This window comes from Loxodonta africana, chromosome 3 (genome assembly GCF_030014295.1).
Source record: "Loxodonta africana isolate mLoxAfr1 chromosome 3, mLoxAfr1.hap2, whole genome shotgun sequence".
In the NCBI taxonomy this organism is placed as follows: Eukaryota; Metazoa; Chordata; class Mammalia; order Proboscidea; family Elephantidae; genus Loxodonta; species Loxodonta africana.
This window is the reverse complement of record NC_087344.1, coordinates 129,241,334-129,260,026: the sequence shown is the minus strand read 5'-3', so window position 1 is coordinate 129,260,026 and position 18,693 is coordinate 129,241,334. Positions and strand designations below refer to the sequence as shown.

General features: G+C 41.8%; 1 protein-coding gene across 6 annotated transcripts in view; it reads left to right on the top strand.

Annotated features, from left to right (window-relative positions):
- The window catches only part of MCOLN2 (mucolipin TRP cation channel 2), an 80,634-nt gene extending 64,100 nt beyond the window's left edge, over positions 1 to 16,534 (top strand). For 4 of the 6 annotated variants that reach the window (XM_023549419.2, XM_023549420.2, XM_023549421.2 and 1 more), the window contains exons 10-14: positions 1,240 to 1,341; positions 1,476 to 1,598; positions 10,336 to 10,542; positions 12,201 to 12,322; positions 13,618 to 15,701. In XM_023549419.2, coding sequence (XP_023405187.2) covers positions 1,240 to 1,341; positions 1,476 to 1,598; positions 10,336 to 10,542; positions 12,201 to 12,322; positions 13,618 to 13,678 — 615 coding nt within the window. In that variant the 3' untranslated portion in view covers positions 13,679 to 15,701. The other 2 variants (XM_003411116.4, XM_023549422.2) reach the window with 2 other exon arrangements.
- The last annotated feature ends 2,159 nt before the right edge of the window (positions 16,535 to 18,693 follow it).

Genomic DNA, 18,693 nt, shown 5'->3' with positions numbered 1-18,693 from the left:
TGCTTTTTTATTTTAAGTTATGAAAGGAGCAGCTAACCTAAGAGCCAATCACTGTGACCAGAGTAATGAACATGTATGCCCTGAGCCAACGGCAGCAATCTGGGATTGTTTGGTTTGCCAGATGGAGGTGAGGGACGGAATATTCTAGTGCCTATTAGGTGCCCGACACTTTGTTTAAATTCGTTGGCTTTATCTTGTAACAGCCAGAGTCTTGACTTTTCTGTCACCCAGCCACTCTCCCCTCCACATATGCAGTCAGTCAGCAAGTCTTCCCAGCTTTACCTCCTAACCACTACGTGTCTCCCCTCTTTATCCTGAATACCTCAAGCTTCTTTCAGGCCATCTTCCTCTCTGGCTTGGACTGCTACACTAGCCTTCTAATTGGTTTTTCTGCCTTCAGGGAACCTTGTATACCTCAGAGTAATTTTTTCTGGAATCGTCTACCTCAATGTTAAAACGTATGCCTCCTGGGGCCTACCATGGGATGAAGTGCCCTCCCCTCAGCGTGGCAACCACAGCCTACATCGCCTGTCTGCCTCCCGCTCCTGCCCTGAGTCCTCAGTTGCCCAACGATATTGCTCCTCTCAGACACCTTGCCGTTCTCAGCCCTTTGCCTTCATTCAGCAGTCCATTTAGTTGCAGTGCAGTGTTGTCTCCCAGCATGTTATTGGGGCCCAGCCCCCTTCTGGGGTCACACCCATGAGAAACCCTCTGTAACCAGTTAGGCTTGTGTCTCTCGTTGCCCTCGGCACATTATATTAGAATGGTGTTTGTGTGTTTGCCTCCTCAACTAGTCCTAGAATTCTTTGAAAGCAGGAGCTATAGTATCACATTACGTTTGAGGTTTCTTTCAAAAGTAGCTGAATTCTGTTGTTTGGTGTTTCACAAACATCATTAGTTTGTATTCTTTAATGCCTAATTCAGTGGTAGATGCAATGTCTATTTCAGGATATTATTTGAAAAGAAAATTGGTTCAACTAATGAAATATTAAATGGAAACAAGAAACTCAATTAGGAAATGAATTTTTTGTTTCTCCTTATTCTCCTTCTCCTTCTTTTGTTTTTAAAATCCTTAGCATCACGGGGATGCGGGCAGTCCATCTTTCCTCTTTCCCAATCCGTTTGAAGTGAAGCTAGTACCACTGATGCTGCAGACTAGTACTTCTTTGAATAAAGCTGAGTACAATAGAATATTTTACTCATCTGTCTTTTTTTTTTTTTTTCCTTTTCATTCCTTAGAATCTCACGAATTATGATCTGTGCAGCATTTTACTTGGAACATCTACGTTGTTTGTTTGGGTTGGAGTCATCAGATACCTGGGTTATTTCCAAACTTACAATGTAAGGATGTGGTATTGAGTAGTGCTGCTGGGACTGGGGCTCATTTATTTTTGGGGGTCTAGTTTTTTTTTTTTTTAGTAGACTACCTCTAAAATATTCTTTTTCATGTCCCCCATTCTGTTGATTTTTTTCAGGTGCTCATTTTAACGATGCGAGCCTCACTGCCAAAGGTTCTTCGGTTTTGTGCTTGTGCTGGTATGATATATCTGGGCTACACGTTCTGTGGCTGGATTGTATTAGGCCCTTATCATGACAAGGTGTGTAGTGATCATTCTTTCTTCCGCCAATTAGGCACTTGGGACCCTTAAACACGGGCTTTCAGCACTTACCTGCTTCTCACCCCTCCCTAGCACACACGCTTCACGTCAGTAAACATGCATCTTTGCATGGGTTTTCCTTTTCTTTTCAGGATGTTGAAAGGACTTCAGGGTATTAAACCAAGAATTGCTAGGGACCAGAGAGCACATTTCATAATTGTCGGAGACAGACTTAAAGTGTCTTCTGTTAACCCAGCTGATCACCAAATGAGAAACATTTGGACACGAATTCATTACAGTAAAAAAGAAAACTAAGTGAGGAAAATCATCCTTCTGATTTAAAGTATTAGGTGTTTTTTTTTTTTTTTTTCCAGGTTAATTGGGAGAATAAAGATGGGCAAAGACTCTGCTCTGAAGCACCATACTAGATTCATGATTGGAATGATAACATGTCTTGTCTTTACAGGTGGTTTTGATTATAGCGTCATCTCTGAGCCTATTTAAAGATCAGTATCTGAATTCTAAACAATGACTGAGCCTCAGTCAGAATCATTATCTCAAGGACAGCACAGTTATGCTCAGATGTTCTGGTTCAAAAATGATAAATTTGATTGGTAGTAAAATCACTGTCAGGAGATGAAACTAGGTAGGTCTTATTTTCAAACCCAAAACAGTGAAAGGAGTTATTGCATCTTATAATTTTTCTTTTGTGCACCTGTGACAGCTGGAACAATAGCAACAATAGCAGCTGACACTGTGTGTTAGGTACTGTGCTAAGTACTTCTGTGTTCTCTCACGTTTGATCCCCACAACAGCCCGGGTACGGTTAGCCTCACTCAGGGGCTCTATGAGGCAAAAACAGGTAAAGATGCAAAGGATTACTTCCAAGCTTGTATAACATCTTGGCCTTCACTTTTTTTTTTTTTTTGGAATTTTTCTTGTGCTTTAAATGAAAGTTTACAAATCAAGTCGGTCTCTCATACAAAAATTTGTATACACCTTGCTATATAATCCTAGTTGCTCTACCCCTGATGGGACAGCACACTACTTCTTTCCGCTCTCTATTTTTGTATCCATTCGGCCAGCTTCTGACCCTCTGCCCTCTCATTTCCCATCCACACAGGAGCTGCCCACATAGTCTCATGTGTCTGCTTGATCTGAGAAGCTCACTCCTCACCAGTATCATTTTCTATCCCATAGTCCAGGCCAATCCCTGTCTGAAGAGTTGGCTTTGGGGATGGTTCGTGTCTTGGGCTAACAGAAGGTCTGGGGACCATGATCTCCGGGGTCCTTTTAGTGTCAGTCAGACCATTAAGTCTGGTCTTTTTAGGATAATTTAGGGTCTGCATCCCACTGCTTTCCTGCTCCCTCAGGGGTTCTCTGTTGTGTTCCCTGTCAGGACAGTCATCATTTGTAACCAGGCACCATCTAGTTCTTCTGGTCTCAGGCTGACATAGTCTCTGGTTTATGTGGCCCTTTCTGTCTCTTGGGCTCATAATTACCTTGTGTCTTTGGTGTTCTTCATTTTCCTTTGCTCCAGGTGGGTCGAGACCAATTGATGCATCTTAGATGTCCGCGTGCTAGCATTTAAGACCCCAATGCTGTACTTCAAAGTGGGATGCAAAATGTTTTCTTAATAGATTTTATTATGCCAATTGACCTAGATGTCCCCTGAAACCATGGTCCCCAAACTCCTATCCCTGCTACACTGGACTTCGAAGCATTTAGTTTATTCAGGAAACTTCTTTGCTTTTGATTTAGTCCAGTTGTGCTGACCTTGCCTGTATTGTGTTGTCTTTCCCTTCATCTAATTGATCTTCACTTTTGACCTTAATAATTGGATTTACCATAACCTGCGTGTTCGAATCTAGTTTGCAAGTGATTCACAAAGAGTAAGCAATCTACAAAGTTCAAACTTTCTGAGCTGTTCTTCCAAAATAACGCCTACTAACCTGCACACCCAGGCTTTGTCCTCTTTAAGCATCTTGTTTAATATGTCCTTGAATAGTTACTATTTTTTGTATTTGAGAAACTATGCAGTTAATGAAGGTGACAACCTCTGGATTAATAATGTCCTGATAAACTTATTGTTCTTCCAATTCCAAGTCACTGCTTTAAAGGTGACTCATGAGTAAAAATTGTTCTTTGATATGATCTCTCTGATCTGGAGAACTTACTGTGTCAGTGCCTAGGAAAATTTGCAGCTTTTTTTTACTTGCCTCGTGTTTTTTTTGCTGGTTTTCTGTTCACGCTCTGAAAGCGCCTCCACATCGTTGTCACTAGAGGGCAGTGTTGCACCATGTGGAAAAATATGGAGCCTGAGGCTCTAGGCTTGAATTCACTGTCCCGAGCTGGGGAACAAGTGGCTCTGTCTCCTTTGCCCTCCCCTACCCCATCATTATTCTAGAAGGCATTCAGATAATGTTACTTGAATTTTACTAAAATAGCAAGCATTCTTGAGTGCTGTTAGCGAGATATGGTGCCCAAATTCTTTACCTGTCTTACTATGCTAACCCTCACAATAACCCTGTGGGAAAATATTATTATCCCTGTTTTACATAAATATGTTAAATACTTTGCCTGGGGTCACTTGGCTTAGTACATGGCAGAGGAGGAAGTCAAGCATAGGTCTCCCTGACCTCAATGCACAGGCTCTAGCCAGTCCCCTTCAGAGCTTTTCTTGACATTATCCAAAATGGACCATTGCAAATGAGCATTTAGTGTGACCCAGGCAACAGGGTGGTACTTCTAGATCAACTCTGAGAGGTGAGCCATACAATCAGTCCTCTTTCTCTAAACGGATATCGAGATCTCCTCATGGAAAATGAAGTTTATTTGCTTTGTGAGTCTGACTGCATTTCCATGTCAGTTCTGCCCTTTCAAAGATCCAGGTGAAATTGGGACACTCTGAACTGATGCTGTCCAATAAAAATATAATATGAATGAAAAAATGGTATGGCAGAGGTCTTTGACCTTCTCTAACTTCACAAGGGGGAAGGAGAATCAAGATCAACTGCTCAAGGCTGATTCCTATGAGGCAGAGGTCAGATATACTACCTCTCTCCAACTTTTTTACCAATTCAGACACTAGTCATCCCGTGACACTCTCTACTTCTCTGCTGGGTTCAATAATTTGTTGCAATGGCCACACAGAGTTCACAGACCGTACTCAGAGTTATGGGGTTTATTAGGGAAGTAACAGATTATAATTCAGGATCAGAAATGACTCAGAATACAGTTCTTCCATCAAGGCAGCCTCTTCTTAGCCATGCCCACAGACAGGTCTCTCTCTGACCTTCAGCTCCTTGGCCTGGCCTCTGCCCTGCTTGGGCAAGTGTTACAAATCTCTTTAGCTCCACCTAGAAGTGCCCAGAGGTACCCCGCTCCGACAGTAAGCCTAAGCCCGAAGGCTCTCAGCTCTCCAGCTCCATGGACTGGCAAGCCTAGCTCCACTGACAAGTGCCTGGAGGCACCCTACTCTGCCAGCAAGCCTCCTGACAGAAGGTGCTCACCTTTCTCTCTCTGTGGACCAGAAAGTCCACTGCGCTGTCTCCTGCCAGTCTCTTGGTTCTGCTGTCTCTGCGGCTGCTGTTTTTCTGCAGCTGCTTCTCGTCATCTCTGATGTTACAGCTCTCTCTTTCTGTCTTCTGGATCTAGGAGGTTCTGAGCATAGGGATCCCGAGTCCAAAGGACTCACTCCACTCCTAGCTGTTCTTTCTTGGTGGTGGTGAGGTCCCCCTGTTCACCCTTGGGATGGCTCACTTTGAACCTAGTGGGATGGCAAAACTGACCAGTCCCCTTGTTAGGGTTCCATACACCTTATTTGAATGGTCCCTACAAGGATGCCATGTACCTTATTTGCATTATTAGCAAGCTGCCCAATCCCCTTGGTGGGTCACAGCTTTTGTTTGTATAGCCTCACCCGTCATTTGGTGGGAGTTATAAGACCGTGGCAAGAAAGGCCATATAAAAGTGATCCATCGTACCTCAATGAGTTACAGATGAGAACTATGCTTGTTCTTTAAAAGTTTCTAGTAGACACATTAAAGAAATAAAAAAAAAGAAACAAATAAAAATGAATTTTAATAATACATTTTCTTTAAACCAATATAGGTTATTTCAGCATGTAATCAATATTAAATATTGGTATATTTTACATTCTTTTTCTTTTTGTATTAAATGTTTGAAATATGCTGTGTATTTTGCAATTACAGCACATCTCAGTTCAGACTAGCCACATTTAAGGTGCTCAATATCTGCGCGTGGCTAAACCAAAAACCAAACCAAACCCATTGCCAACCAAGTCGATTCCAACTCATAGTGAACCTATAGGACGGGGTAGAACTGCCTCATAGAGTTTCCAAGGAGCACCTGGTGGATTTGAACTGCCAGCCCTTTGGTTAGCAGCTGTAGCACTTAACCACCATACCACCAGGGTTTCTAGTGGCTACCATGTTGGACCCTAACCTCTAGTCTTATGTCTGTCGTTTAATGTTAGCATCCCATTTATGCCCTTGGAGAAGTAGAAGGACAAGGGATATCTCTATATAGTTGCCCAGCAGGTCTGTTTGTAGCATCTATCTCTCATCCCTAGCTAGGCTGACACGTTGGGGAAAGTATATTTGACTTAGAAATTCAGTGAATGCACTAGTCAGTAATGGGAGAAAGTTTGGTTCCGGAATTTCGTGCTTCTCTTCTCCCTGTTGCTCCTTATTTGAATCTGAAGTTAGAAATTTTTACTTTCCCAGTGCCCCTGACCACCCCCCTCACCCCCCAAATTTAATCCAAACTGTCAGAATTTTCAGGTTCTGCCAGTATCTGTTGACCCAGAGGGCCTTAAGTGTTACCTTCAGGCTTGACAATCTGAGTACTACAGCAAGCATTTTCTAGAAGTTTTAGAATCACAGCAGCCTTGAGTGTGGAGGTTAACTTTTTCTTTAAAGAACCAAAACAAAACAAGAAAACTCTAAAGAGGAAGTATCAGGAAAACTATAATTTTACCCCTGTTTGATTGGCAGCAGGAGTCCTACAACTTTTTAGCTTCTTGTTTTCCTATTAGATATCCAATTTCCATGGCTCAACAGTAAGGGAATAACGATACAAAAGGTGTCCTGTCAGAGTTCGTTTCCAGCACTAATGGACTTTGGCACAGGGCCCTTTCAAAATGTCTGGGCACAGAGGGCTAGAGACTGTTGATGTTCTTCCAGACCTCATCTTGAATTATTAAACATTACTCTAATGCAACTTTTATGTTTCCAGAAGACTTCATTACCGTGAGGAGTATATTGTAGTCTTGCGTTGTTCCCATTTTACAAATAAGTAGACCAAGGCATTGAACACTTGTTGGACTTTGATGATGCCATGGTGATGCAGAACCTGCATTACAGCTCCATGCCTCCAAGACCTCTGATTTTATCCAAGTAACTCTCTTTTTCAAAAAAGCTACTAGCCAGTCAAAACATCTTACCTGAGTGTTGCATGAGATGCTTAACACCAGCTCTTGAAGCAAATTTTTACATCATTCTCTGATATAAGGCATTCCAGGATATGTTTTTATTCAAATGAAGGCTCTTGCTGGCTCCATAACAAAATTACCTTCTCTTGCGAAACGAATGTTTGGGTTCTCACTATGGTTCCATAGAACCTATGGGGACTGTTTATGGAAATATCCATTTAATGTTTATTACATGTCTATTGTGCACCAAGCATTGCCAAGTTCTTTAAGACTAAATTCGTAGAGGACAAGGAGTGTGACTTGTTCTCCTTTGTTGTCCCAGTGTCCAGCATGGTGCATGGAACACGGTAGGTGCCCAACAAGTTTGTTGGATGAACAAGAAACGGAGACAGCATTACCTGCATTCCAGGGGCTTATGATCTCATAGGGATGGAAGCAACTCCCTATAAATGCAGTCCTTCTGGGCCGGAAGCACACTAGGACATTATTTCTCTTTTAGGTATTTCTTAAGCTCACTTCTACTATGGAATTTGGCTACTGATGACTGGTTCACAGCCATTTCTTGTGGCACAGAATGACATGGTCTGCACCAGTCATTTAACTCATTGATTCCTAACTTCAGCTTTATGTGTGTTAAAATAATTCTCACATGCATAGAGGAAAGGGTGGTATAGTGGATGTAATTCATGGTGAAATTAACGGTGAGAGGTGTTTTGTCTAGACTGATACTAAGTAACTGCACAGGAAACTAAGGACTAATTTGCTGTGTTCTGACTATTTGCAGTTCTGAAACTTGAAGCACAGACTGTTAGGAATTATTGAAACTAAGAAAAAAAAAATGACCAGATTCTGAAAGAAATTAGGAGAAATGTGAATTATTAATGGTGCCACCAGAGTTGTAATTGGCGTCCATAGAAACCAGCTTTAACTTCATTGCCTTAAGGCGACTGGAAGGGATAGAAAATATTTACTCTTGCAGTGCCTTTACTATTAAATAATCTGCATATCGTTAAATGATTTGCTCACCCGGGTATTCCCTCCAGGCCTCTATCGAGAGTGACTTTAGTCCAGTTGCTCAGTGTTGTTCTGGATGCAGTAAAGGTGTGGGTGTGACACTTACTTTTGATTCACTTGTGTACCCCCTCCCTTGGCCACAAAAGTTATCCCACCCTGTTCAACCACAGGGCAGGGAGTGTAATACATAGTGTTTGCTGCCTAGTTGGAGTATGTTGTTGCTGTTGAGTCAACTCTGACTCACGGCACCCCTGTTAGCAGAGTGAGATATTGCCAGGTCCTGCACCATCCTCACGATTGTTAGTGTGTTTGAGTCCATTGTTGCAGCTATAGTGTCAGTCTCCTGTGAGGGTTTCCCTCACTGTCGTTGGCTTGCTACTTTACCAAACACGATGTTGGGATATGGAGGAGTGTGCATAGAACAGAAGACCATCTAGTAGTTTGTTCTGTGGTTCTGTACACGAAGTAGAATTCGAAATAGCCCTTGAATGTTGACTTGATGTAGACACACAAAGGAGGAAGAAGAACATAATCGGTACAGAGAATAAGTCCTATGAGGAAAAGATGTAGAAATGAGGCCCGCATTCTGGAAGGAGAGACGCACAGGTGTTAATGTTGATGACTAGGTGGAATGAAGCCACATGAGGGAGAAACTTATTCCACTCTGGTGGGCCCTGGTGGAGCAGTGGTTAATCATTCAGCTGCTAACCGAAAAGTTGGTGGTTCAAACCCACTAGCTGCTCTGCGGGAGAAAAGACCTGGTGATCCGCTCTTGTAAAGGTTACAACCTTGGAAACCATGTGCAGCAGTTCTGCTCTGTACTATAGGGTCATTATGAGTCAGAATCCACTCAGCTGCAGCAGGTTTGGGTTTTTTTTGTGTTTGTTTGTTTTGTTCTGTACTTTGAGTCCAGCCTTTGTATGTTCTTGAGCAAGAGAAATGACCTGAAAGCCACGTTCTATAAAGTTTAGATTTTGCTCCATCTTGGACACAAGGGTGAAGAGGTTGGAATGAAGAAGGCTTCCTTGCAGGCAATTATAATAATCCAGATTTAAGTGTTGCCATCAGAGTGGAGTAGGCAGAGTGGATCAGAGAAACATGTCATAAGAACAGGCAGGTCTTAAAAGATTAAAGAGAAGAGAAAATCAATTGATTCAACACACACTTTTAAGTACTTGGCTATTTTGGTGTAAGATATTTCCTTAGTAGGAAATTGGAATCACTGACAGAATAAGGGAAATTTAGAAGGAAAGTCTGGGTTTGGCTGGAGGGATGTTTTACTTTGTGGCATGTGAAGTGCTAGCACAACTGCCAAGTGAAGAGGTCCCCCAGGCATTCAACAAAGGGTCGAGTACCCCCAAAGCCACACTGACTTAATGGAAGTACAGATTCCCATCCCTAAGAGCAAGATTTTGTTCAAAACTCTGCAGTCACTCACTTCACCTGTTTTTTCTGAAAACTCCATTTTCTTTTATCTCTTAGGTCATTATTGCTCTTTAGATAGAAACTTTTCACATTACTCTAGTGTTTTAGCCCTCTGGCCCCCAGGGACAATAGTTTATTAAGCACCTACTGTTTGTTTTCAGTGGATGTGGCAGTAGAGTTGTTCAACCACTTATACCTAGGAAATATGGCTAGCCGGCTACGGATTCCAGTGGTATTTGACATTAGCCTCAGCTCGTCCATAATTTCATATACTGCACTTTCATATATTGCTGGTTGTAGTACAGAGCTTCTTCAGTTCTTTCAGAAAGGAGAGTGGCAGAATGTAGCCTTAAAAATGTTAATAGCCTTAGACCCAATAATAGAAGGAAAAAGCATTATACTTAGAGATGTTCATTACGTTGTTCCTTATATTAGCAAACATTATTGGGATGTCCAGTGACAGAGAAATAATTAAATCTGTCATTTGCAAGAAATGGTCTATTACACAACTATTAAATCATCTCTGAGTGTGAATGACATGAGAAGATGCTTATGGTAAGTAGAAAAATAATCCAAAATGGTTAAGACAATATGACCAAAGATATATTAAGTACATAGGAAAATACTGAAGGAATTGCTGAGAGATGATCTTTGAGACTGTGCAGGGGTATTTTTTTGAATAATGTGTTCCTACTTCTTGTGGTATTTTAGATGTCTTAAATGAGTTACTCTTGTGGTAGTAACAATAGTAATAACTTCCATGGAACAAGCTAACTGGGTAGTTCTCTGCTTTTTGGCGTGATATAAATATGTCTCAGACTAACTTTTGTTTCTGCCCTACAGTTTGAAGATCTAGGCACAGTTGCTGAGTGTCTGTTTTCTCTCGTCAATGGTGATGACATGTTTGCAACTTTTGCCCAAATCCAGCAAAAGAGCGTCTTGGTGTGGCTGTTCAGCCGCCTGTATTTATATTCTTTCATCAGCCTTTTTATATATATGATTCTCAGCCTTTTTATTGCACTTATTACAGATTCTTATGACACCATCAAGGTAAATAATTATCAATATTTGCTGCCAAAACACTACTGCAAATTCTGTATAGGTTGTAACACAGGAAAATACATTTTTTCACTGAAGGTTTTGAGATTTGGTATAATAGAAGCTTGCTAGGTGCTAGAGATTAACTTTTAAATATGCATTTCAGTCATTGTCCATATAACCCCAGATCAGTGTTTGGAGGTGTGGTGGGAAAAAGAAAGGAAATGGGTAAGGATGGGCTGAGTTTGGTAAATCGAGTAGCTGGGCTACAGGTCTCAGCACTGACAGACAGACTTTCCTGTGGGCCTACCTGGAACTTAGGTTTTGAGTAGCTTAATGATAAGGGGTGACCACCACCTTGACAACTCTCCACATTTTGACACACCTGTTTACTGGATGAAGGAGCCCTGATGGTGCAGTGGTTAAGCAGCTCTTAATGATAAGGGGTGACCACCACCTTGACAACTCTCCACATTTTGACACACCTGTTTACTGGATGAAGGAGCCCTGATGGTGCAGTGGTTAAGCACTCAGCTACTAACTGAAAGGTCGGCATTTTGAATCTTCCAGCCACTCCACAGGAGCAAGATGTGGCAGCCTGTTTCCACAAAGATTACATACTTGGAAACCCAATTGGGCAGTTCTATTCTGTCCTATAGGGTTGCTATGGGTTGGAATCAACTCAACAAAAATGGGTTTATTTTTTTGGCATATACTGAATGACTTGGTCACTCACATATGGCCTTATATCTTTTTAGTTGTTTCACTCCCTACCTTGCTAAGCTACCTGATAGGTTCTATATCCTTTTAGGCTGAGCCCATTAAACTGATTAGTAGCTTGAAAGAAGCTCTGCTTTCTTGATGGTGGCACCTTCAAAGCAGATGGTGGTGCTTGGAAAACCCTGTTTCATGTATAGTGTCTGAACAGCAAGGGGTACCATGACAGTGCCTTTGGGTGCTGCCCTCTGCTTAAATCCTCCATAGATTTAACTGAGAAGAAAGCTGGTCTTATTGGAAAAACTCCTGAGCACTTTGTGTATGGGGAGAGATTAGTGTTCACATGATGGTTGGCTCCAGCAGCAAGGCTTGATGAGGGAGAAGAACGGCATGCTCTTGTGTAGGCTTGTGTCTTTGACACGGCAGTATCCCTGTGAGTGGGCCAGGCTTCGGTGTTGAGAGGGATGACTTCACTGAGTATATGGGGAGGGGGTCTCATAGTCTATGTGTCTACTTGGAAGAACTCTCTGCCTTCTGCCCCACTAAGTGACCAACTTCTATAAAAGTTGAGGATATAAGGATTCCTTCCCAGGCAGATTCTATATTGGCAGTGTGGGGAGGTGGGAGGTCTTACCTGGGCTTACAATGAATAAGAAAACTTTAGACTTTTGACCACTTCCTTCATTCCCCTTATTAGCACACCGCTCGCCTAAACCACCCTGGCTTTCTTTCAGGAGTTTTCCTTTGGATTGTTCTCTGTTCCCACGGTGGCTCTGGCTTGGTGTTCTGGGACTGACAGGTTGATTTATCATGGTAATATCAGTTCTTGGATCTAGGCTAGCAATGTGGGAGAGTTTTATTTCAGCAAAGGTGGGTTTGTTTGTTGACAAAGGAAGCAATTTTTCATGCTCTCTAAGTAACAATATCGTGTACTTTTTTTTTTTTTTGGAAAGAAATACCAACAGAATGGGCTTCCTGAAACGGATCTTCAGAAATTCCTGAAGGAGTGTAGTAGCAAAGAGGCGTATCAGAAAGAGCCCTCAGCCTTCCTGTCCCACTTCTGCTGTCTAAGGAGGTCAGTATTGTGTTTAATCAGGTCTCCATGGTCCTGAGATGCGATGCGATGCTCTGCCTCCTTAAGAAAGAGTCATTCCAACTTTATCACTGCACTCAGAAATCAGCTTATTGTGGGAAATAATCTTTCATTTCTTTACTCCCACTGAAATTGGCTTTAGAAATGGATCATTTCTTATAAAATATGGTGTATAGTTACATGACATGGATGAAATCTTTTGGTGATATTATGACACTGTTATAAGAAGGCATGAATAATGTCCCTGAAGCCAAGAAGGTGAACTCTTAAGTGGTCAGAGTAAAAGATCTCAAAGCTCTTATGTTTAGAGGTGGAGCTCTGAGAATTTCAAAGGCATTTTCCCTTGTCACAACATGTGGTACAAATAACCTTTCTTGAGCTTGAGAAGAAGAAGCTGTATGTGTCCTTGGTTAGAAATACCATCAGAAACTCTTTATTCAACAGCTGCACTTTCTGCTGTTCATCAGAACACGTATGAAAATGGCCTAGACCTCAGTGGACAAAGCTCACCACATAGTGGTTTGAGGTCTAGACTGGGGGTCAGACAAGGACCATTTTCTTGCATGTATCCATGCTTATTTTCTTCTGAAGTCAGGGGTGGGTAGTGCTAAACTAAAAGTTATCCTCACCCAATGTTTTCTGAGAAGGATTCTCTAAACCAAATTCCTGAAGGGAGATGGGAGAACATAATTGCTACTTGAAATGGTAGGGTGTATTTTTTTGTTAATTAATTCATACTGCATCATGAGATTTTAAATGACATGATTAAGCATTTCCAAAGAATGTCTGGTAAATATGAAATGAGGCTCCTAAGAAGAGTTGCTTTTTTTCTAAAATCAATTTCATCCTCTCATAACATTATAGTGCTGCCACAGAAGCTGGGATAGACAGAAACTAATTTTCTTAATAGGCAGCTGCCTCTTAAGAGTTACCTCACATTGGCAGTATGAGGAGGGGGAGGTCTTATCTAGGCTCGCAATGAATATGAAAGCTTTAGTCATTGGGCTACTTCATTCCCTTTACCAGCACACCCCTCCACTACCCAACCCTGGCTTGCTTTCTGGAGTTTTCCTTGAGTAACGGACAACCAAGAAACCCTGGTGGCATAGTGGTTAAGAGCTATGGCTGCTAAGCAAAGGGTCGGCAGTTCAAATCTACCAGGCACTCCTTGGAAACCCTATGGGGCAGTTCTACTCTGTTCTATAGGGTTGCTATGAGTCACAGAATCAACTCAACAGCAATGGGTCTGTTTTTTTTTTCTTTTTTTTTTTTTTAAGTGGCAACCGTTTCCACCACTTCAACAAGCCTCTCAAAGTTGAGATTCGATTATGTGATTAACTATAAAGAAAAAAGCACTCACTGGGAAATGTACTTGTGAATTCTGAAAAGTAACTGTTCGGCCTTTGGTGTTTGATTTTTGGACCTTGATTTGTACCACAAAAAGCCCCAGGAAGTTAAGTATTTTCCTGTGAAGCCATATGGAATGAGAGAAAGATGTAAGAGGTAGAATACAAGAGTTTTTGACAAGATTGGGTCTGAGTGGTGAGGAAGAAGGGAGCAACATCAGCAGATACCTGTCCTAAGGGTTGATGAGATGTATGGTGAGAAATAAGCTCTGCTCATAATGAGGAATGAAAGAACTAAAGGGAACGAGAGAGTCACCAGGAAAATCAACTGAAGAACTAGGATATTGAAAGTTTTGAAAAAAGAGGATATCAAAAAGTAAAAACAGAAGTGGCTGTTACCACGTTTGACCAGATGATGGTCATGAGTGAAGTCAATTACAGCAGTTTTGATAGAGCTATCAGAGCAAACCCTCGATCCCAGGGGATCCTGGGGGACCCTGCAGACAGTAAATGATGGTCATCGGGCCTGGCAGACAGAAATGGGTTGTAACTGGGCCTCGAGAACAAGTGATGGTTTTGACTCCATCAAAAGTGAAGTGCCCTGAATATGTTTAAAGGTAGGGAACTGAAAGGAATAAAATTGAAGAAGGCCATCAATGAAGGGTAAATCCTGGAGAAAGACCTCACTGCAGCAACATGGTGAAAAAGGATACGGCAGATATTGGTGTCTGCGCTCCCTCCGCAGTGCCCGTGGTAGACAGCACCAGTCTATAAGAGCTCTGCCTCTTGCAGAGCATGGACCTGGTTGCTTTTTCTACAAAGCAGCCCAGGAACCACCACAGATTGAGCCTCCTCTAAATTGTTCAAAGAGTCTCTGGACTGATCATCAGAACACCTGGGTTTTTGTTTAGGACCCTGCTATAAATCCAATGTTGGAGCCCTGGTGGCACAGTAGTTAAGAGCTTGGCATCTGACCAAAAGGCTGGCAGTTGGAATCCATCAGCTGCTCTTTGGAAACTCTATGGGGGCAGTTCTGCTCTGTCCTGTAGGGTCACTATGAGTTGGAATCAACTCGACAGCAACAGGTTCGGTTGTTTTGTTTTTTGGTACCAATCCAGTGTGTCCCATGACCTCCCCTAGACCTCTTGGATCCTCTGGCATTGTCGGAGTGAACCAGATGACCTCCGAAATCTCTTCTAGTTCTAAAATGATGTGGTTCTTTGGACAGAGCTGCTTGGTTGAATAGATGTAGAGCCAACGTTCCCCCCTCTCTGCTGTAGTGAAGGGGGAAATCTGCTGCTTCAGCTACTGATATGTCTTTGTCAGATAATGGGGATGAAGGTTCCTAAGAGAGAGACAACTTCTCAAAGATTGTTTCCAAAAGCATGTACTCAAACCTAAAATAATGTAAATTGCTCTTCTTAATGTTTTATCCTGCTTTAAATCATACTTAGCATATCTATAATTTAATGTGTCTAGTATATGAAATATTCCTATTCCTCCTCAAAGATTTTGAAATATAAGTTACACTTTTGTTGTTGTTGGGTGCCATCAAGTCGATGCCTACTCATGGAGGCCCTATGTGTGCAGAGTGGAAGTGCTCTGTAGGGTTTTCAAGGCTGTGACCTTTCAGATGCAGATTGCTAGGCCTGTCTTCTGAGGCACATCTGGGTGGATTTGAACTGCCATCCTTCTGGCTAGTAGTCAAGTGTTTGACCATTTGTGCCACCCGAGACTCCTAAATTGATTTAGCATGTCTGTAATCAATATGTGGAGCCCTGGTGGCTCAGCTGCTAACCAAAAGGTCAGCAGTTTGAATCCACCAGCCACTCATTAGAAACCTAATGAGGCAGTTCTATTCTATACTATTGGGTCACTATGAGTTAGAATCAACTCGACAACAATGGGTTTAGTTTTGGGGGTGGGGGGTTATAATCTCTGTGTATCCAGTATATAGATTATTCCTCTTCTCACTCAAAGATTTTTAAATCATTGTTCTCTTTTTTCTTCCTCCCTCGTCTGTTACAGAAAAAGAAGTGATGACCACTTGATACTATTTAACTAAAATTCATCTGCTAAAGGCAATCAAATTTCAGCCATCCTTATCCAGTGACAATGCAAAGGGGGCCCCAAAGAGTTTGCACCAGCACTTCCAAAAATACTGACCTATTTCATTGTGGAGTGGGAAAGAAGAGTGACTGTCAGCTAGCTGACCCCAACCAAAGTTCCAAAGTGACTTTTTAAAAACTTGATTGGTGAAACATAGACCACAGGCTACTACTGGGCGTTAGTGCAATAGAACAATGATAATGAAATTTTCCAATTGTCTTTTAGTTTATGATATAACAATGTTGGATTTAAAAAGAAAATCACATTCCAGAGTATACAAAACAGGGGTGTTTTAAAGCCAAGTGTTTAAAGATGTATGTTCATTGTCAAATAAGGGTTTATTTTGAAAGCAATTGTTGGGTTAGAAGACTTGTTGTTAATTCATGGTCTGCACAGAAATGAAGTTGGGTGCTATACTGAATTAGAGACTAAAAATCCTCTAGCAGTGGACATTTCTTGGCCTGTTTTCCTGTGCCTTTTCTTCTTCAGCGTGATATGAAGCAACTGTTGGCTTAGTCAGTGGATGAACAGACAACTGACTTATCTGGACACCCCACCACCCGTGCCAGTTGGTGGCTGAACACAAGTAACATGTGGAAGTGTATTGTAACAGTGGTCACCCATTTTAACAATTGAACTTCTCTGTGGTGAGGATTTGGCCTTGTCAAGCAAAGAAATATGATTGCTTCCCCCAAATAAATTTATTTTTATCATACTATATGGAATATTACTGTTTTTTAGAAGGCAATGTCCTGTAACATCTACCCAGTATAAAATTCAGACCACATCTCTATTAACTACCTTGTCTCCAAAAGAAGTTTCCCACTTTCTTAAAAATTGTGAAGGAGATCACAGGGGCCAGTACATAGAGGTCATTCAACAAATAGTAATGATGAGGACTTGAGAATTTAGGATCACTTCATATATATATTTTTTTCATACTTGAGCTATCTCAAGGGTCAACTATTTTAAATTTACTGGTGAAGAGTAGAATTTGAATTAAGTATGACCCTAGCCCCAGGGCTCTTCCTCTTCTCCCCTGACCTCTGCTGTGCTGCTCTCCACCCCCCAACCCCTCCAACTCACTCCCAGGTTTTCCTTCTCTTTTCTTCCTCCTTTCTCCTTGGCCCTTCCCTTCTCCCCTATTCTTTCTGCATGTGGCCACACCAAATCTAGGCAGGGAAAATCCTTCAATAAATACCATCAACGTCTATAAGAAAGTACACATTGAGTATTTTGTTAAATTATTTTAATTAACTTATTTTCTTACAAAGAATGTCAAGTGTTATGTTCAACTTTTCAGCTAAGGACCATTTAACTGATGTTTTGGGGGTCATTTTGCAAGATTCCGGAATCAGGTATGCAATTAGATCACATGTTCACTTTGGAGTACACCCCCATATACTTAGATTCTGATTCACTGTATAAAGGCCACTATATAAAGGCCTATATATTCACTTATAAAGGCCTCTTGCCCTTCTGCAGCTATGACTGCCATTTGAATAGGAGATTAATGTCCAGCTGGACAAAACCCTTTCAGGAAGAAAAATCCTTTTCAAGGTTACCCTGTGTCTGTGGAAACATTGTTTTGTCTCTCTTGAAAAATGTTAGACAATTGTCACTTTACCAACTGTATTATCTCTTTGGGTTTTACTGAACAATGTTGTTCTCATAGCTCTGCTAATTGACACATCTGGGACAAACTATTTTCTCTCCTACCCTATATCTCCACTTGGAAAGTTCATTGTGAAAGTTAGGAGACAGTTTCTTCCTGTCTTCTGGCTTAATTCTGGGATTTCCAACCCTTGTAGAATTTATCTCCTTGGCTGGTGTGGACACAGTCAAAAGCCAGGTGCAACATCTTTAAGCTTGCCTTGGAGTGGTGGAAAGGAGCATGTGCTTGGGAGCCATCAAGGCAGACCTAAGTTTAAATCCCAGCTTGCCCTGTAGCGTTGTGGCCCCAGGCATGTTACTTTCTGCCTCTAAGTGATGATGGTAAACCTCAACAAACATGTGAGATTGGCATTGAAGTCAAATAACTCAAGTAAAACTGGGCATAGAGTTGAAACCTGAGTTGTCCTTTCCCTTTGATTCTTTGCCAAGTTTGTAAATAGGTCCCATGGGACCATGGAATAGCACAGATGTTAAGAGAATTGCCTCTGCAGTCTGTCTGCCTGGGCTTCTGTTCTCCTTGAACAGGTCACACCATGACTGTTTCCTCATTTGTACAATGAGGCTAACAGTATTTGCCTCACAGATTTGTTGCAAGGAAATTGAGTTCAACATAAGGTGCATAGAACAAGGCATAAATCGTAAGTACTTACTGAATATTAGCTTTAAAAAATGCTTTTCTTGCATGGTCTACAAATGTACTGAATATTAGCTTTAAAAAATGCTTTTCTTGCATGGACTCGTCCACCTGGGCCAGCCAGAAAGGTCTTTATTTTGTAGTGAGTGTACCACATACTTCTTGCAGACTCTGTTCCAGTTAGGACATTGAGTGTGCAAAAGTCCCCATCAGGCCCTGTCTTTGAGGCAATTATCAATTCCACCTCAAGAAGTTCACATGCTTTTTTCTACATCCTTCTAAGAAACTGTGGAGGACAGGCATGTAGAAGCAACCTAAGTGCCTGCCACAAGGAGCAGAGCTGTCAGTCCTGATAGGAAGAGAAAAGTCCCCAAGTTACAGCAAGCTGTCACAAACCCCAGTCACTTGTCCTGGGTGTGAACCTCAGGCCTCTACTGGGAGCCCAGTGGCTCACTGAACTTGTTAGAATGTACAAAATGGGGGTTGCCTTGCATCTCAGTCCATTTCTGATCCAAGGTGGTAAATGCAAAAGGGTGAGAGAGGGTATTTAGGAAAAGCTTTTCAAGGATTCCAGTCCCTGTCCTCAGCCA